General features: G+C 46.6%; 1 protein-coding gene across 2 annotated transcripts in view; it reads right to left on the bottom strand.

Moving 5' to 3' along the window:
* ITGBL1 (integrin subunit beta like 1) overlaps nucleotides 1–21,204 on the bottom strand; it is an 821,186-nt gene that overhangs the window by 561,388 nt on the left and 238,594 nt on the right. For both annotated transcript variants that reach the window (XM_063953248.1, XM_063953247.1), the window contains exon 4: nucleotides 846–968. In XM_063953248.1, coding sequence (XP_063809318.1) covers nucleotides 846–968 — 123 coding nt within the window. The remainder of the gene's footprint in view (nucleotides 1–845; nucleotides 969–21,204) is intronic.

Genomic DNA, 21,204 nt, shown 5'->3' with positions numbered 1-21,204 from the left:
GAAGATGATCGTAGCTGTGCTAAATTTAGCACAGCTACGATCAACTCGGAATGACCCCCTTTAGGCCTAAATCACAGTGTATAAATGCATGAATTTCAATGGTTGGATCTCTGGCAATTACTACAGTACAGTATGTTATAAGTGAGGTCGCACAGCCGATAAAGGGAGAGTTGAATCAAACCTTTTAAAGAGGAAATGTACAAAAAATCAGTTTCTCGCTATCATTTTATAGAATGTACTTGATAAATGTTAAATAGAAGTCATTTGGCTGTTATGGGCAACTTCTCCACTTGACTTCTTCAGACGGTTTGATACATCTGCCCCAACCACTTGTAGATGATTTACTTTGCCAAAACAATTCCATACCTTTTAACATCCATCCTGATATTGGGAGGCATTGCCGATTTGGGAAGGGGGGGGGGGCATTCCCACTATGTCATAGTTATGTCTACAGCATACCATGGCCACCCCACCCATCCACTCCGTTAATTTGGGTGGTATGCTTCATTTAGGAGGACACCAGAGAGGCAAATGTAATTACTTTTACATATCTGAACTTTGCCTGGCCAGAGTGCATAGGAGAGCAGATACAGCACAGTGTACGCTGCATTGACATGGGCTCACATTTTTTAATTCCAAGGGGATTCTTTCACATAAATGTAATTGGTTTCAATCTATCTTCTCCAGTTTAGTATTCATGATGACCATAGAGAACCTAAAACGTGTCTTATCCAAAAAAGAGAAAGAAGGTCCTCTGGTCTGTGCTTTGCAATAGCGCTTCACTTTTGTGTAAGGATATATATATGTGTTCTGAATCATATATCCATTAGCACCATAGTACATACCTCCACATATCTCTCCATTTTCATCATCAATACATTCCCTGTCATCACATTCACAATATTTTCCATAAACCAGTCCACTGTTTTCTGTGTTCATACATATACATCTTCCACAATGACAGGTGCCTGCAAAAAGTAAACAGAGACTTACAGTTCTATACTATAGGAAACGTCACATTTTGCTATTGATATATATTAACATGCAATGAAGAACGTGAAATGTATTGCTTTCATATTTTTCCCCCGCTATTCCCATAGATCTGATTACTTATTTCTATAGGCTGATGATGAAGAAGTGTAAGGTATTGGTAGGTTATGGCATGTTGCTGTGGATGCGTGTGTGTGCTTTATGTCCTGTTGATGCACAACAAATATTAACAGTGAATGTTCAACAGCAATTCTAAAACATACTAAGCCTAGGGGGCCTATTCATCATCGGGGGTAGGAGTTTGCTGAATGTTAGGCAGCCCTCTCAGTCCCCTAAGAATGAATGGGGTTGTTACCAGTGGGGAACTAGCGGCGGTTTAGCTGGTACATTGCCCCGGGGCCCGCCGCTATTAAACATAATTAGTTAATTTGTGATCTAAGAGGTATGGGGACGCATTACGGACAAGCAGAGGTCAGGAGGAGGGCAACGAGGGCTTCCACTGTCAATCCTTCCCAGCTCTTCCTCTCTTATTCATGAGTGACACGGACTTGATGAGTGCTCAGGAGGATGTGGTGCTGGGGAGATGACAATAGCGACCAGGCAGATAGAAGGAACAGTCCTGCCCTTGCCTGCAGAGCCAGTCCATCTCACAGATGACTGAACTAGCAAAGCCACGCTGATGTGAAGTGGCCCCAGAAGTAAGTAAATCATCCTGCAACTGCTCTGCCAGTACTGCCCGGGAGGGAGTCCCACACTGTCCCCAGCCAAAGCATGCTGTATTCCAGTTCTCAATCTGACACACCAGCAACACACACAGTGTGTGACCGAGGCTGCTGATGAACAGACATGCTGCTGCCCCCCTTAGACTCCAATCCCATTTGTGAAGGTAAAGTTGTCCCCCAGGGGCCCCTGAGACATGATGCCACCACAGACATAAGGTCCACCGCTCCTCCAGAGCCCACACTTTAACACTCCCACCCCGCTTTCCTTCCCGCTAACCTCATAATGACACCCAACTTCAAACAATCACTGTTTTTGTCACCCACAGCCTCTCCTCAGTCACCCACTGCCTATCACTAGTCGTCCACTGCCTATCCCCAGTCGCCCACTGCCTCTCCCCGGTCATCCACTGCCTCTTCCCGGACACCAACTGCCTGTCCCTGGTCACCCTCTATCTCTCCCTGTCACCCTCTACCCCTTCCCAGTCACACTATGCCTTCCCTTGTCAACCTACGTTTCCTCCAATCACCAACATCTCCACGGTCACCCTATGCCTTCCCTTGTCACTTTATGCCTCTCCCCACTCACCCTCTTCCTTCCCTCTGTCGCCCACTGCCTCTTCCTTTCACTCTGTACCTCTCCCAGCCACCTCTACCTGTCACTACCTGCCTCTCTGCCACCCACAACTGTATCGCTGTCAATCACAGCCTCTCTTGCTGTCATCCTCTGCCCTCTGCTGTCATTCATCTGCCTATTCCTCTCACCCACTGATTCCTCAGTCAGCCACTGCCTCTCCCTGCCACCTTCTCCCTGTCACCCTCTATCTCTCCGTCACCCATTAACTCACCAGTCACCACCTGCCACCTTCTGCCTCTCGCCATCACCCTCTACTTCTCCCTATCTGCCTCTCCCTGTCACCCTCTGTATCTCCCTGTCACCCACTGACTTTCCAGTCACCTGCTTCCTCTCCCTATCTTCCTCTCCCCTGCCACCCAACTGCCTCTCCCTGCCACTATCTAGCTCTCTTTCACCCACTAACTCCCTAGTCACCATCAACCACCCTCTGCCTCCCTCCATCACACACAACCTCTGCTGCTGTCACCCACTGATTCTCCCCAGTCACCCACTGCCTCTCCCCATATGGAGGAGGATGGGAGGCTCAGAGCATATTTTTTCACCTGGTCCCATCACTCACAAGTTCTTCCACTGCCCATTACATAAAACATGCAAGAACTAGCGTTGCAGCAATTGAAATTCTTATTTGCGGAATTTAGAAAAAATAATGCTTGCTGAGGCAGCCAAGCAATTCCTAGCTCCCCGGTACTGGCTGGCAGGTTCCTTTGCTGGGTTACGCAACTACATGACCTGGATGATCAGACTCTTGATTTTACGGTTTTAGATGCTATATTTGAAAAAAATAAATTGTAAAAAAAAAAGTAATAGAAAAACAAATGCAATTTGTATTTCAAAAGGAAAATAATGATTTATTGTTCTCCCTATTCTGAGGTAATGATAATGATCAGAAGCTGCTGCTATCCATGTTAGATAGGTGATAACGAGCTGGGGAAGCTATTGTCTGAGATAATAATTATTGTTGGTGGTACTGTAGCCTTTGATAAATAAAACAAAAATATCTCTAGCAAAAATACCTTGAATTAGAGCTGTTCGATACTTCATAACTAAGGGGGTCATTCCGAGTTGTTCGCTCGCAAGCCGTTTTTAGCAGCTTTGCACACGCTAAGAATACGCCTACTGGGAGTGAATCTTAGCATAGTAAAATTGCGAACGAAAGATTCGCAATATTGCGAAAAGACATCTCTGTGCAGTTTCTGAGTAGCTCCAGACTTACTCGGCATCTGCGATCAGTTCAGTGCTTGTCGTTCCTGGTTTGACGTCACAAACACACCCAGCGTTCGCCCAGACACTCCTCCGTTTCTCCAGCCACTCCTGCGTTTTTCCCAGAAACTGTAGCGTTTTTTCCCACACGCCCATAAAACGGCCTGTTTCCGCCCAGAAACACCCACTTCCTGTCAATCACATTACGATCGCCTGGACGGAGAAAAAGCCGTGAGTAAAATTCCTAAGTGCATAGCAAATTTACTTGGCGCAGTCGCAGTGTGAACATTGCGCATGCGCACTAAGCGGAAAATCGCTGCGATGCGATGAAATTTACCGAGCGAACAACTCGGAATGACCCCCTAAATGTAGTAATTATCCAAAATTACAGTTTCAATGCTTAAAAGTTGGGGTTAAATTATAGATGTTTCTTTGTTGTGTATATGGCTATAGTGTATGTTTAAACAGAAGATTCTGGGCCTGATTTTCAGGAGGTAGTAAAGCAAGAAAGAGCAAGTAACTGTGCATCTTGGCAAAACCATCCTGTCAGATTTTAAATGAGCATTTAGTGGGGGAGGTGCGACTGGTGATATAGTAGGAGAGAGTGTGCGACCGGTGATACAGTGGGGGGAGGGGGGGGTGCGACTAGTGAAATAGTGGGAGAGCGTGTGCAACTGGTGTTATAGTGAGGGGGGATGCGACCAGTGAAATAGTGGGAGATCGTGTGCAACTGGTGTTATAGTGAGGGGGGGGGGTGCGACCGGTGAAATAGTGGGAGAACGTGTGCAACTGGTGTTATAGTAAGGGGGGGTGTAACTGGTGAAATAGTGGGAGAGCGTGTGCAACTGGTGTTATAGTGAGGGGGGGGTGCGACCGGTGAAATAGTGGGAGAACGTGTGCAACTGGTGTTATAGTGAGGGGGGGTGTAACTGGTGAAATAGTGGGAGAGCGTGTGCAACTGGTGTTATAGTGAGGGGGGGGGTGCGACCGGTGAAATAGTGGGAGAACGTGTGCAACTGGTGTTATAGTGAAGGGGGGTGTAACTGGTGAAATAGTGGGAGAGCGTGTGCAACTGGTGTTATAGTGAGGGGGGGGTGCGACCAGTGAAATAGTGGGAGATCATGTGCAACTGGTGTTATAGTGAGGGGGGTTGTAACTGGTGAAATAGTGGGAGAGCGTGTGCAACTGGTGTTATAGTGAGGGGGTAGGGGTGCAACCAGTGATATAGTGGGGTAGGGGGTGTGTGAGAGATTTAAGCTGGGTACACACTAGATGATACATATGTCGGGGAATCCCATGGATCAGAGCATCGGGTACATCATCTAGTGTGTACCCATGATATGCATGCCCCCTACGGGTCACTAATGACATCCCCAGTGGGTCCTGCAGCAGGGTCGACTGGGAATGTCGTTGGCCTCTTTACCGAGGTGAAACAGGAAGCAGTGGCAAAGAGATGTGTTAACATTTCAGGTGCCGGAGTAGGGGAGTAAAAGCTCCCCCCCCTCCGGCGATCCCTGTCACAGCCCACTGCACATCAGCCTAGTGCTCTTATACCGCTTCCCCCATAATGCACAATAATATATATACCCCTAATTTTTCATGATTAAAGTTTTCACAGTGTATTCACATGCAAAGTTCTGACACCATTTGGAAAGAAATACAAACAAAAATAATGTAATGTGGGCAAATACTGATAAACGTAATAGTGTGCCTGATATAGAGAGATAGACACAGTGCCAATGTTTGTACAGTCGAGCGATTATTTGCTACTGCGCATGTTTAAAATTCCAGAGAACCCCAAAAGTGCATGTGTTACAAAGAGTGTACACAGAGGGCGTATGTAGTCACTTGCCATAGAGCTGATGGCACATAACCATGGGCGTCCATGGACGGTGAATGGGAGGTGGCCTGAGGTGTGCGCAAAAAAAGGGCATCTCATGGGCATGTTATGGGAGTATCATGGGCATGTCAGTGAACCCAACTGCATTCCCAAATGCAGATCTACAGCCACAGAGGCCATGATTAGAGGGATAGAAAAAGGAAACAGGCCATAGGCTATCACGTCTTGAAGGTGAGCCCATGATGCAGTCTTCAGAACCACAGAAACAGTTGCACTGTCCACCGACACTGTTTCATTGCTTGTACTCTCCATCGCACATTGGTGCACAAGGGGAAGGCTGACTTTAGCATTTGCATATTATCGCTCCCTGTCTTCCAACAGCTGCTTCTATTGCAATCATGTCCACCTCTGCATCGGCCCAGTATGGTTGGTATTAATAAGCCTGAAGAAGACCCAGCATTATGATTTAACATTTTTAAAGCTGCCTACATAATTCAAGAGGAAACATTAAAAATAGAGAAACAGATAAAACTAAAACCATACATGTATATTGTTTTTTAATGACATTTCCGGCATTTGGCTTCTGCATTACTCTTCTCCAGGACCATTTTTGCCTGACCCCTTGTTGCTGCAGATAAAGCCTTAACCATTGGACATCCAGGATGCCGTACCTGCCTGATGTCTGGAGCTGCAATCCTACTGTACATCCCCTCTAACAGGGTATTGTTTAGCTCCCTACTAACCACATATCCCTTACTTTCCTATTGTGTCTTACCATCCCCTGCCTCCCTATTCCCCTACCTCTCTGTTTTTCCTAACCCTCCCTGATATTTGATAAATCTGGTAAACTGCTTTTACTGCAGTAGTTTTCACTCTCCCAACATGACTACTTGTATTGCCCACTTTGCTGTATGCAACATATTCATTTAATAATATTAACTTTGGGTTTACTTCTATTTTACTTTTTTGTTTGTTCTATGCTAATTCTGATGTATTTTATATTTGTGTGTCTTAGGGGCCTATTTATTAACATTATTATAAAAAAAATGTGGTAAAGGGTGTTTTCACATTATTTTAGTATCACTTAAATGTATTATAGGGCTTTTGGAGCAGTTTTCATGAAAAACTGCTCCAACCCTTTAATTCACTTTTTTTTTTTAGTAATCAGATTGCATTTACCATACTTATAATGTGAAATGCGATCTGGGACGAATTTACTAAAAAAAATGTGAAAGAACACCGCAGTGTGCCCTGTGATAATTACGCTAGCTCCAACGAGATCCCTACTTGTGTGCAGAAGTATGGATCTCACATTTTCCTGAGCACAATGGTGATGCATTGTAAATAGCAGGTAGATGTTTTTCCACATAACGAAGCATATAATTACAATATTTTTTGCAAATCTATGGATCAAGGCCTTTAATTTGGTATATGATGTGCCATGCTCAGACCTCGGCATCACAGAAATGTGTCACTCATAAAAGTCATCCATCTGTTATGTGTATATATATTAGTGATGTGCACCTGAAATTTTTCGGGTTTTGTGTTTTGGTTTTGGGTTCGGTTCCGTGGCAGTGTTTTGGGTTCGAACGCGTTTTGGCAAAACCTCACCGAATTTTTTTTATCGGATTCGGGTGTGTTTTGGATTCCGGTGTTTTTTACAAAAAACCCTCAAAAACAGCTTAAATCATAGAATTTGGGGGTCATTTTGATCCCATAGTATTATTAACCTCAATAACCATAATTTCCACTCATTTTCAGTCTATTCTGAACACCTCACACCTCACAATATTATTTTTAGTCCTAAAATTTGCACCGACGTCGCTGGATGGCTAAGCTAAGCGACACAAGTGGCCGACACAAACACCTGGCCCATCTAGGAGTGGCACTGCAGTGTCAGGCAGGATGGCACTTCAAAAAAATAGTCCCCAAACAGCACATGATGCAAAGAAAAAAAGAGGCGCACCAAGGTCGCTGTGTGACTAAGCTAAGCGACCCAAGTGGCCGACACAAACACCTGGCCCATCTAGGAGTGGCACTGCAGTGTCACGCAGGATGGCCCTTCCAAAAAATACTCCCCAAACAGCACATGACGCAAAGAAAAAAAGAGGCGCAATGAGGTAGCTGTGTGACGACTAAGCTAAGCGACCCTAGTGGCCGACACAAACACCTGGCCCATCTAGGAGTGGCACTGCAGTGTCACGCAGGATGGCCCTTCCAAAAAATACTCCCCAAACAGCACATGACGCAAAGAAAAAAAGAGGCGCAATGAGGTAGCTGTGTGACGACTAAGCTAAGCGACCCTAGTGGCCGACACAAACACCTGGCCCATCTAGGAGTGGCACTGCAGTGTCACGCAGGATGGCCCTTCCAAAAAATACTCCCCAAACAGCACATGACGCAAAGAAAAAAAGAGGCGCAATGAGGTAGCTGTGTGACGACTAAGCTAAGCGACCCTAGTGGCCGACACAAACACCTGGCCCATCTAGGAGTGGCACTGCAGTGTCACGCAGGATGGCCCTTCCAAAAAATACTCCCCAAACAGCACATGACGCAAAGAAAAAAAGAGGCGCAATGAGGTAGCTGTGTGACGACTAAGCTAAGCGACCCTAGTGGCCGACACAAACACCTGGCCCATCTAGGAGTGGCACTGCAGTGTCACGCAGGATGGCCCTTCCAAAAAATACTCCCCAAACAGCACATGACGCAAAGAAAAATGAAAGAAAAAAGAGGTGCAAGATGGAATTGTCCTTGGGTCCTCCCACCCACCCTTATGTTGTAAAAACAGGACATGCACACTTTAACGAACCCATCATTTCAGCGACAGGGTCTGCCACACGACTGTGACTGAAATGACTGGTTGGTTTGGGCCCCCACCAAAAAAGAAGCAATCAATCTCTCCTTGCACAAACTGGCTCTACAGAGGCAAGATGTCCACCTCATCATCATCGTCCGATTCATCACCCCTTTCACTGTGTACATCCCCCTCCTCACAGATTATTAATTTGTCCCCACTGGAATCCACCATCTCAGGTCCCCGTGTACTTTCTGGAGGCAATTGCTGCTGGTGAATGTCTCCATGGAGGAATTGATTATAATTCATTTTAATTAACATCATCTTCTCCACATTTTCTGGAAGTAACCTCGTACGCCGATTGCTGACAAGGTGAGCGGTGGCACTAAACACTCTTTCGGAGTACACACTGGAGGGAGGGCAACTTAGGTAGAATAAAGCCAGTTTGTGCAAGGGCCTCCAAATTGCCTCTTTTTCCTGCCAGTATACGTACGGACTGTCTGACGTGCCTACTTGGATGCGGTCACTCATATAATCCTCCACCATTCTTTCAATGGTGAGAGAATCATATGCAGTGACAGTAATAGTTGGCAGGTCCTTCAGTCCGGACCAGATGTCAGCATCAGCAGTCGCTCCAGACTGCCCTGCATCACCGCCAGCGGGTGGGCTCGGAATTCTGAGCCTTTTCCTCGCACCCCCAGTTGCGGGAGAATGCGAAGGAGGAGATGTTGACGGGTCGCGTTCCGCTTGACTTGACAATTTTCTCACCAGCAGTTCTTTGAACCTCTGCAGACTTGTGTCTGCCGGAAAGAGAGATCCAACGTAGGTTTTAAACCTAGGATCGAGCACGGTGGCCAAAATGTAGTGCTCTGATTTCAACAGATTGACCACCCGTGAATCCTGGTTAAGCGAATGAAGGGCTCCATCCACAAGTCCCACATGCCTAGCGGAATCGCTCTGTTTTAGCTCCTCCTTCAATGCCTCCAGCTTCTTTTGCAAAAGCCTGATGAGGGGAATGACCTGACTCAGGCTGGCAGTGTCTGAACTGACTTCACGTGTGGCAAGTTCAAAAGGTTGCAGAACCTTGCACAACGTTGAAATCATTCTCCACTGCGCTTGAGACAGGTGCATTCCACCTCCTTTGCCTATATCGTGGCCAGATGTATAGGCTTAAATGGCCTTTTGCTGCTCCTCCATCCTCTGAAGCATATAGAGGGTTGAATTCCACCTCATTACCATCTCTTGCTTCAGATGATGGTAGGGCAGGTTCAGGTGTTTTTGGTGGTGCTCCAGTCTTCTGTACGCAGTGCCTGTACGCCGAAAGTGGCCCGCAATTCTTCTGGCCACCAACAGCATCTCTTGCACGCCCCTGTCGTTTTTTAAATGATTCTGCACCACCAAATTCAAGGTATGTGCAAAACATGGGACGTGCTGGAATTTGCCCAGATGTAATGCACGCACAATATTGCTGGCGTTGTCCGATGCCACAAATCCCCAGGAGAGTCCAATTGGGGTAAGCCATTCTGCGATGATCTTCCTCAGTTGCCGTAAGAGGTTTTCAGCTGTGTGCGTATTCTGGAAAGCGGTGATACAAAGCGTAGCCTGCCTAGGAACGAGTTGGCGCTTGCGAGATGCTGCTACTGGTGCTGCCGCTGCTGTTCTTGCAGCGGGAGGCAATACATCTACCCAGTGGGCTGTCACAGTCATGTAGTCCTGAGTCTGCCCTGCTCCACTTGTCCACATGTCTGTGGTTAAGTGGACATTGGGTACAACTGCATTTTTTAGGACACTGGTGAGTCTTTTTCTGACGTCCGTGTACATTCTCGGTATCGCCTGCCTAGAGAAGTGGAACCTAGATGGTATTTGGTAACGGGGGCACACTACCTCAAGCAATTGTCTAGTTCCCCGTGAACTAACGGCGGATACTGGACGCACGTCTAACACCAACATAGTTGTCAAGGCCTCAGTTATCCGCTTTGCAACAGGATGACTGCTGTGATATTTCATCTTCCTCGCAAAGGACTGTTGGACAGTCAATTGCTTACTGGAAGTAGTACAAGTGGTCTTCCGACTTCCCCTCTGGGATGACGATCGACTCCCAGCAGCAACAACAGCAGCGCCAGCAGCAGTAGGCGTTACACTCAAGAATGCATCGGAGGAATCCCAGGCAGGAGAGGACTCGTCAGACTTGCCAGTGACATGGCCTGCAGGACTACTGGCTTTCCTGGGTAAGGAGGAAATTGACACTGAGGGAGTTGGTGGTGTGGTTTGCGCGAGCTTGGTTACAAGAGGAAGGGATTTATTGGTCAGTGGACTGCTTCCGCTGTCGCCCAAAGTTTTTGAACTTGTCACTGACTTATTATGAATGCGCTGCAGGTGACGTATAAGGGAGGATGTTCCGAGGTGGTTAACGTCCTTACCCCTACTTATTACAGCTTGACAAAGGCAACACACGGCTTGACACCAGTTGTCCGCATTTCTGTTGAAATAATTCCACACTGAAGAGCTGATTTTTTTTGTATTTTGACCAGGCATGTCAATGGCCATATTCCTCCCACGGACAACAGGTGTCTCCCCGGGTGCCTGACTTAAACAAACCACCTCACCATCAGAATCTTCCTTGTCAATTTCCTCCCCAGCGCCAGCAACACCCATATCCTCATCCTGGTGTACTTCAACACTGACATCTTCAATTTCACTATTAGGAACTGGACTGCGGGTGCGCCTTTCAACACTTGCAGGGGGCGTGCAAATGGTGGAAGGCGCAAGCTCTTCCCGTCCAGTGTTGGGAAGGTCAGGCATCGCAACCGACACAATTGGACTCTCCTTTGGGATTTGTGATTTCGAAGAACGCACAATTCTTTGCTGTGCTTTTGCCGCAAGTCTTTTCTTTTTTCTAGCGAAAGGATGAGTGCTTCCATCCTCATGTGAAGCTGAACTACTAGCCATGAACATAGGCCAGGGCCTCAGCCGTTCCTTGCCACTCCGTGTCGTAAATGGCATATTGGCAAGTTTACGCTTCTCCTCAGATGCTTTTAATTTTGATTTTTGGGTCATTTTTTTACTGATCTTTTGTGTTTTGGATTTTACATGCTCTGTACTATGACATTGGGCATCGGCCTTGGCAGACGACGTTGATGGCATTTCATCGTCTCGGCCATGACTAGTGGCAGCAGCTTCAGCACGAGGTGGAAGTGGATCTTGATCTTTCCCTATTTTTTTAACCTCCACATTTTTGTTCTCCATATTTTGCGCACAACTAAAAGCCACCACAGGTATACAATGTAGATGGGTGGATAGTATACTATTATTACTTATACTTATGGACGACGAGTGACGACACAGAGGTAGGTACAGCCGTGGCCTACCGTACTGCTGCTTATATATATAATATACTGTATAACGGACCTGGTGGACACTGTCAGCAGACTGCTAAACTGGTATGAAGAAAAAAAAAACACCACAGGTATACAATGTAGATGGATGGATAGTATAGTATTATATTACTTATGGATGACGAGTGCACTGACGACACAGAGGTAGGTACAGCCGTGGCCTACCGTACTGCTGCTTATATATATAATATACTGTATAACGGACCTGGTGGACACTGTCAGCAGACTGCTAAACTAGTATGAAAAAAAAAAAACACACCACAGGTATACAATGTAGATGGATGGATAGTATAGTATTATATTACTTAAGGACGACGAGTGCACTGACGACACAGAGGTAGGTACAGCCGTGGCCTACCGTACTGCTGCTTATATATATAATATACTGTATAACGGACCTGGTGGACACTGTCAGCAGACTGCTAAACTAGTATGAAGAAAGAAAAAAAAAACACCACAGGTATACAATGTAGATGGATGGATAGTATAGTATTATATTACTTATGGACGACGAGTGCACTGACGACACATAGGTAGGTACAGCCGTGGCCTACCGTACTGCTGCTTATATATATAATATACTGTATAACGGACCTGGTGGACACTGTCAGCAGACTGCTAAACTAGTATGAAGAAAAAAAAAACACCACAGGTATACAATGTAGATGGATGGATAGTATAGTATTATATTACTTATGGACGACGAGTGCACTGACGACACAGAGGTAGGTACAGCCGTGGCCTACCGTACTGCTGCTTATATATATAATATACTGTATAACGGACCTGGTGGACACTGTCAGCAGACTGCTAAACTAGTATGAAGAAAAAAAAACACCACAGGTATACAATGTAGATGGATGGATAGTATAGTATTATATTACTTATGGACGACGAGTGCACTGACGACACAGAGGTAGGTACAGCCGTGGCTTACCGTACTGCTGCTTATATATATAATATACTGTATAACGGACCTGGTGGACACTGTCAGCAGACTGCTAAACTAGTATGAAGAAAAAAAAAACACCACAGGTATACAATGTAGATGGATGGATAGTATAGTATTATATTACTTATGGACGACGAGTGCACTGACGACACAGAGGTAGGTACAGCCGTGGCCTACCGTACTGCTGCTTATATATATAATATACTGTATAACGGACCTGGTGGACACTGTCAGCAGACTGCTAAACTAGTATGAAGAAAAGAAAAAAAACACAGGAGTGTTTTTCAGGCAGACAAACGTATACTGGACTGGTGGTCACTGTCAGCAAAACTGTGCACTGTACTCCTGCTATAACTGCTCCCCAGTCCCCACAATTAGGCAGTGTGAGCAGAGCAGTGCACTCAGCACAGATATATCATGCAGCAGTGCAGCACACTGAGTGAGCACAGATATGGTGGAGCGTTTTTTTCAGGCAGAGAAACAAAGGATTAAACTCACTGGTGTGGTATAATCAAAACCCTGCACTGTACTCCCTAACAGCTGCTCCCCGTCCCCAATCCTCCCCACAATTATAACTAACTAAGTCACTCTGTGTTCTACTATAACGGAGAGGACGCCAGCCACGTCCTCTCCCTATCAATCTCAATGCACGTGTGAAAATGGCGGCGACGCGCGGCTCCTTATATAGAATCCGAGTCTCGCGAGAATCCGACAGCGGGATGATGACGTTCGGGCGCGCTCGGGTTAACCGAGCAAGGCGGGAGGATCCGAGTCGCTCGGACCCGTGTAAAAAAAAAGGTGAAGTTCGGGCGGGTCGGATCCCGAGGATCCGAACCCGCTCATCACTAATATATATATATACAGACAAGGCAGTAGGCACTCACAGAGTTAAACACCACAACCAGCCTCCGTGCGACGTTCAAAGTATCAATACACCACTCCAAAAAAGAACGGCACTGGAGGCAATAAGTTCAGGAATAATGATGTGTATTAAAAGCGACAGCTGTTTCAGGGCAGTAGCCCTTTCCTCAAGCAGCAACAACACCACATGCTGGACAAAACAAACAAACAAACAACACTTACCCCACCTAAATACCCGCCGAGGCGCTCACCGCCGCATCCTCTCCACGCATTCCTGCTTCCGGAAATGAAGCCGCCGGGTCACTTCCGGTGAGCGCGTCACCCGTTGTCATGGGGACCCGCTGCTTGCGGTTCACCACTTCACTGCTGCGTCTCACAGGGGGCCGGCTCTGCTTCCTCCTCAGCCAGGGCACCCACGATCGGAGAGGGAGGGTGATGACCTAATGCACCTCCGCCTGTACAGAAACAATTAACAGTGCACATGAATAACACACAGCAGAAAGGATACAAACATATGTAACATTAAATACAAAATACAAAAGTGTGGTTATAAGCTAGGAAAAATTCAGATCCCAGACCCACAGGCAGGGAGCCTATTCTAGTCCCTACTCTGTCACCCAGGCAGCTCCCAATAGTGAGACAGCTTACACAAGCAGGTTGGTAGATACAATCAACATAACAGCCCTCATGTTAATAAAGCTTATAGATACTAAAGTTAGCTCATGAACACTACATGGGTCCAAAACACCAATACTCCTATGTTGGTATGAAAAAGCTTGGCTAAAGGCACGAGTGCCTAGCCAAATACATTCCAATTAATTTTATCGTTCAGGCCACGAGGCCAGAACGTATCCAATTTCAAGATCCAACGGGTCTCCTTTTCCAGTAGGACCCTGGCCCTATCCCCTCCCCTCATGGACAATGGTACATGTTCAATGCCAAAATATTTCAAAGAACTTAAGGGGTGGCCCGCGGTCTTAAAATGCCGGGCCACTGGCTGATCTACAGGTTTACCTTCCATGGTCAACTTGATGGCAGAGCGGTGTGCTGCCATGCGTTCATTAAACTTACGTGTAGTCTGCCCTATGTAGTACAAACCACATGGGCAAACTATAGCATACACCACAAACACAGTACTGCAGGTAATCACCTGTCTAATGGAAAATTTTAAATTCCTATGTGGGTGTTGGAATTCCCTACAGGATACCATATAGTTACACGTTGCACACTTGGGGCAACGGTAACACCCCGGGGACTTTTTTTGAACATTGGACACAGGAAGATTACCATCCTGCAGTCACAAAAACAACAAGTGTTGCAGATGTCCAGGGATCAGCTGTTACATTCAGCAAAAAAGATTCCAGCAACATTCTTCCCTGGGCCACCGATTTTTCAACGGCGAGTCCGATTATCCGCAGGGCTTCACAAGCTTTGTGGCCCATTGTGGCGTCGGACCCGGAACTGCCATCGTTTAAAAATATTAAACCTTTTGCTGCATTCAGGCGAGGAGCTAATTTACGCGACAAAATTGTTAGACCCAACATTACTGGGATGGGTAATCTTCCTGTGTCTAATGTTCAAAAAAAGTCCCCGGGGTGTTACCGTTGTCCCAAGTGTGCAACGTGTAACTATATGGTATCCTGTAGGGAATTCCAACACCCACATAGGAATTTAAAATTTTCCATTAGACAGGTGATTACCTGCAGTACTGTGTTTGTGGTGTATGCTATAGTTTGCCCATGTGGTTTGTACTACATAGGGCAGACTACACGTAAGTTTAGTGAACGCATGGCAGCACACCGCTCTGCCATCAAGTTGACCTTGGAAGGTAAACCTGTAGATCAGCCAGTGGCCCGGCATTTTAAGACCGCGGGCCACCCCTTAAGCTCTTTGAAATATTTTGGCATTGAACATGTACCATTGTCCATGAGGGGAGGGGATAGGGCCAGGGTCCTACTGGAAAAGGAGACCCGTTGGATCTTGAAATTGGATACGTTCTGGCCTCGTGGCCTGAACGATAAAATTAATTGGAGTGTGTTTGGCTAGGCACTCGTGCCTTAAGCCAAGCTTTTTCATACCAACATAGGAGTATTGGTGTTTTGGACCCATGTAGTGTTCATGAGCTCACTTTAGTATCTATAAGCTTTATTAACATGAGGGCTGTTATGTCGATTGTATCTACCACCCTGCTTGTGTAAGCTGTCTCACTATTGGGAGCTGCCTGGGTGACAGAGTAGGGACTAGAATAGGCTCCCTGCCTGTGGGTCTGGGATCTGAATTTTTCCTAGCTTATAACCACACTTTTGTATTTTGTATTTAATGTTACATATGTTTGTATCCTTTCTGCTGTGTGTTATTCATGTGCACTTTTAATTGTTTCTGTACAGGGGAAGGTGCATTAGGTCATCACCCTCCCTCTCCGATCGTGGGTGCCCTGGCTGAGGAGGAAGCAGAGCCGGCCCCCTGTGAGACGCAGCAGTGAAGTGGTGAACCGCAAGCAGCGGGTCCCCATGACAACGGGTGACGCGCTCACCAGAAGTGACCCGGCGGCTTCATTTCCGGAAGCAGGAACGCGTGGAGAGGATGCGGCGGTGAGCGCCTCGGCGGGTATTTAGGTGGGGTAAGTGTTGTTTGTTTGTTTGTTTTGTCCAGCATTTGGTGTTGTTGCTGCTTGAGGAAAGGGCTACTGCCCTGAAACAGCTGTCGCTTTTAATACACATCATTATTCCTGAACTTATTGTCTCCAGTGCCGTTCTTTTTTTGGAGTGGTGTATTGATACTTTGAATGTCGCACGGAGGCTGGTTGTGGTGTTTAACTCTGTGAGTGCCGACTGCCTTGTCTGTATTTCTTGTGCCGTGCTAGGCACCAGTTGTTAGGCACCTATCATCATTCATCAAACCCTGTTTGGATTCCTTATTTTGTGTGTGGTGGGACATTTATTATTATCACACAGCACATAGGAGACTATTTGTGTGTGGGACTATGGAAAATACTGTGACCATGGCCCAGGACGTCCCAGGGTGCAGCATCATGGGCATGATGGCACCCGGAGAAACGTTCAGCTTTACACAGGAACAGATTGAGAATATCCTGTCCAAGGAAATCTTGCCTGTCATGGATACGGCGATGAAAGCTGAGGATTGTCTGTTCCAGTTAATGAAATACAAACGCAGGGAGATAGACTTTTTGCTGCATGGAATTTCACTCACCGAATACTATAGAGAGCATAAAATCCCCAGAGGATTCCGTATCCGCAATGTGCCCACCATTGGGCGCCACAATCCAGATTTTGTTAGAAAATGGATTGGAATCCTCAATAGATGTGCCTTCGATCTTATGGTCCTTGTGATCGAGGAGGCCAATAGGGAATTACAGCTCACACAACAAGAACTTGAAGGTATTCGAATCTGATAAATCTCAAGATTGGATACGTAAATTGGAGACCCAGTGCGACCAATATAGGCGAGATCTGCTTAAATTTAAGCGCAATAAAAAGATGACTGTAGACCAGGACTATGATGATAACAAAGTCTATAGGTGGTTGGCGGGTATGGATGGTTTGGACAAACCGCAAGCTTTACAGAGACGCAGACCATGGCAGAGGACGAAACAAGGTCCCAGGAGTGCGAAGTCCAGCAGCGACAGCGACTTCGTTTTCTCTGAATCGGAAGAAGCCTCGGGCAGTGTCCCTTTAGGACAGGCTACAAAAGACGGTCATGGCCGGACCGATGCACTCCCACCCGCAGGGGTGGCCAGAACAAAAGGGGTCCGAAAAGCCGCCCAGAACAAGAATTACACTTAATATTTAATTTGTCCAGAAGAACCATCACGCCCATAGAAACACAGGTTCTGAGTCGTGGTCTCAGCTTTGTACCGACCAATGCGCATGACCCTTTTAATTGGTCGCGAGACCTTCATCATGTCACCAGGAAGCTTAGGCTTAAAGAATTCTTCCAAAATTCTCCCTCCCAGACAGTCGCAACTTCTGTGTTTGACAACTTTCTGAAACGTGTCTCCAGATCCAAGTTCGATCCGGACTCCTCTAACTCCTCTATTAGGACCTTCAGTAGGCTTATGGATGACTCGGTCAATAGATTTCTAGCTGCTCCTGCTAAAATCAGATTGAATATGTGCCTTAGCGAAAGAGAGGCTTTAAAGAATCTTCAAACGTATCAGGATATAGTGATCCGGCCCGCCGACAAGGGCGGGGCCATTGTCATCATGGATTTAGATTACTATAGGGAAGAAGCTCTAAGCCAACTAGCTGAACAGGGGGTATATCGTAAGCTTTCCAAGAATCCAACGTTGGAATATCAACAGGAATTGTTCACCATCTTAGATAAAGCCAAAACTCAAGGCTTGTTACCGGACAAAGTATACAAGGTGTTATGTGTCCAACATCCAAGGAGCCCTATACTTTATACAATTCCGAAGCTTCATAAGCATCAAACTAAACCCCCTGGGAGACCGATCATCTCCGCTAGAGACTTTACCAGCCTGTGTCCCAGCTTCTGGACAGTATCCTGCAACCATTACTATTGGAACAAAGAACATTCCTGAAGGACACTAATTCTTTCATTCTGAAACTGCAGGAACTTCCGGCATTACCTCCGGGCACGTTGATGTGCTGCCTGGATGTCTGCAGCTTATACACGTCCATCCCACATCAGGAGGGGATGTGTGCGATGCAGGACTTCCTGGAGGACAACCTAGCTCCATCATCATTCAATCACAGTTTGTTTCTCACTCTGTTAGAGCTCACCTTAAGCAGAAATTATTTTTTGTTTGATGGTGAGTTCTACCTGCAGCTGCGACGGTGCACGATGGGATCATCGGTAGCACCCTCGTATGCTAACATTTATATGTTTGCTCAGGAACACAGAATGTTTTTCACCAATCAAGCTGTGGCTGACAATATCATTTTGTATACTAGGTATTTTGATGATGTTTTCCTATTATGGGGGGGTGGGAAAGAAGCCTTCCAGAAGTTGATGTCAGAAATTAATACCCTTCCCTCCCCTATTAAATTCACGTATACTTGTGATGAGAGGGTGGCAAATTTTCTAGACGTTAAGATTATGCTTACTGAGGGCGGTATTTCTACTGAAATTTTTTCCAAACCTACTGATAGGAATACATTATTGATGGCCTCTAGTCATCACCCCAAGCCGTTGAAAAAGGGAGTGTCCTTGTCCCAGATGATGCGGGTAGCCCGCATCACAAGTGACAGAGAGAAGATCCCTGCCCTATTAGATGACATGATCCTTAAGTTTCTAGCAAGGGGGTATGAAGACTCGGTTTTGCAGTCACAAAAACAACAAGTGTTGCAGATGTCCAGGGATCAGCTGTTACATTCAGCAAAAAAAGATTCCAGCAACATTCTTCCCTGGGCCACCGATTTTTCAACGGCGAGTCCGATTATCCGCAGGGCTTCACAAGCTTTGTGGCCCATTGTGGCGTCGGACCCGGAACTGCCATCGTTTAAAAATATTAAACCTATTGCTGCATTCAGGCGAGGAGCTAATTTACGCGACAAAATTGTTAGACCCAACATTACTGGGATGGGTAATCTTCCTGTGTCCAATGTTCAAAGAAAGTCCCCGGGGTGTTACCGTTGCCCCAAGTGTGCAACGTGTAACTATATGGTATCCTGTAGGGAATTCCAACACCCACATAGGAATTTAAAATTTTCCATTAGACAGGTGATTACCTGCAGTACTGTGTTTGTGGTGTATGCTATAGTTTGCCCATGTGGTTTGTACTACATAGGGCAGACTACACGTAAGTTTAATGAACGCATGGCAGCACACCGCTCTGCCATCAAGTTGACCTTGGAAGGTAAACCTGTAGATCAGCCAGTGGCCCGGCATTTTAAGACCGCGGGCCACCCCTTAAGCTCTTTGAAATATTTTGGCATTGAACATGTACCATTGTCCATGAGGGGAGGGGATAGGGCCAGGGTCCTACTGGAAAAGGAGACCCGTTGGATCTTGAAATTGGATACGTTCTGGCCTCGTGGCCTGAACGATAAAATTAATTGGAATGTATTTGGCTAGGCACTCGTGCCTTTAGCCAAGCTTTTTCATACCAACATAGGAGTATTGGTGTTTTGGACCCATGTAGTGTTCATGAGCTCACTTTAGTATCTATAAGCTTTATTAACATGAGGGCTGTTATGTTGATTGTATCTACCACCCTGCTTGTGTAAGCTGTCTCACTATTGGGAGCTGCCTGGGTGACAGAGTAGGGACTAGAATAGGCTCCCTGCCTGTGGGTCTGGGATCTGAATTTTTCCTAGCTTATAACCACACTTTTGTATTTTGTATTTAATGTTACATATGTTTGTATCCTTTCTGCTGTGTGTTATTCATGTGCACTGTTAATTGTTTCTGTACAGGCGGAGGTGCATTAGGTCATCACCCTCCCTCTCCAATCGTGGGTGCCCTGGCTGAGGAGGAATCAGAGCCGGCCCCCTGTGAGACGCAGCAGTGAAGTGGTGAACCGCAAGCAGCGGGTCCCCATGACAACGGGTGACGCGCTCACCGGAAGTGACCCGGCGGCTTCATTTCCGGAAGCAGGAACGCGTGGAGAGGATGCGGCGGTGAGCGCCTCGGCGGGTATTTAGGTGGGGTAAGTGTTGTTTGTTTGTTTGTTTGTTTTGTCCAGCATTTGGTGTTGTTGCTGCTTGAGGAAAGGGCTACTGCCCTGAAACAGCTGTCGCTTTTAATACACATCATTATTCCTGAACTTATTGCCTCCAGTGCCGTTCTTTTTTGGAGTGGTACTGCCGGAAGAGTGAGGGACGGATGCAGTTCCCACCCCCCTCCCACGGCGTGTGTCCCGTTCGCGGGTCTTCACTCACATATAAGGTATGTCACTTTTATATTTCACTTGTATCACCTTGACGAAGGGGCGCCACGGCCCCGAAACGTTGGTCACCTGATGTTTAACATGGATTAAATCTTTGCACTTTATCATCTTTGAGAAAGTCTCCTGAGTGCCGCTGTTTGTTCTACGAGGATATATATATATATATATATATTGTGTGTGTGTGTATATATATATATATACACACACACACACACACACACACACACACACACACACACACACACACGATGTTTAGCTTATTATCCATATACTACAGTATTAATAGCAGATAGATGGGGTGGTCTTCTGTATGCCGGCGGTCGGGCTCCCGGCGCTCAGTATACCGGCGCCGGGAGCCCGACAGCCGGCATACCGACACTTATTTTCCCTCATGGGGGTCCACGACCCCCATAGAGGGAGAATAAAATAGTGTGGCGCGCGTAGCGCGCCACCGTGCCCGTAGCGTGGCGAGCGCAGCGAGCCCGCAAGGGGCTCATTTGCGCTCGCCACGCTGTCGGTAAGCCGGCGGTCGGGCTCCCGGCGCCGGGATGCTGGTCGCCGGGAGCCCGACCGCCGGCCAGCCGTAGTGAACCCGATAGATGACATACATTTGCTATTTGATGCATGTGCAGTGTAGTTTAGGAAAAGCGACATCTGGTGGAAAGAAAGTAGTATTACACTCTCCGGAGTCTCAGTGCATTATACTGTGACACGCTATGATGCTTCTAGGCACGGATGTGTTAGAGCTGCATGGCATATGGATGTTAGAAGTATAAGGACACATCTGTATGTTTTTGTGTGCCTGGGATATCACACAGTAATAGTGAGTAGGAGAGATTTATGTGGGATTTGTGACTTGTGACAGTTTAAATTAGATGGCGTAGTTCGGTCCAGATGGAATTTATTTTATAGCAGGATCACCATGCATGAGACAGAATGCCATCA

The sequence above is a fragment of the Pseudophryne corroboree genome, chromosome 2, assembly GCF_028390025.1.
Source record: "Pseudophryne corroboree isolate aPseCor3 chromosome 2, aPseCor3.hap2, whole genome shotgun sequence".
In the NCBI taxonomy this organism is placed as follows: domain Eukaryota; kingdom Metazoa; phylum Chordata; class Amphibia; order Anura; family Myobatrachidae; genus Pseudophryne; species Pseudophryne corroboree.
This window is presented reverse-complemented; position numbering and strand designations above follow the sequence as displayed.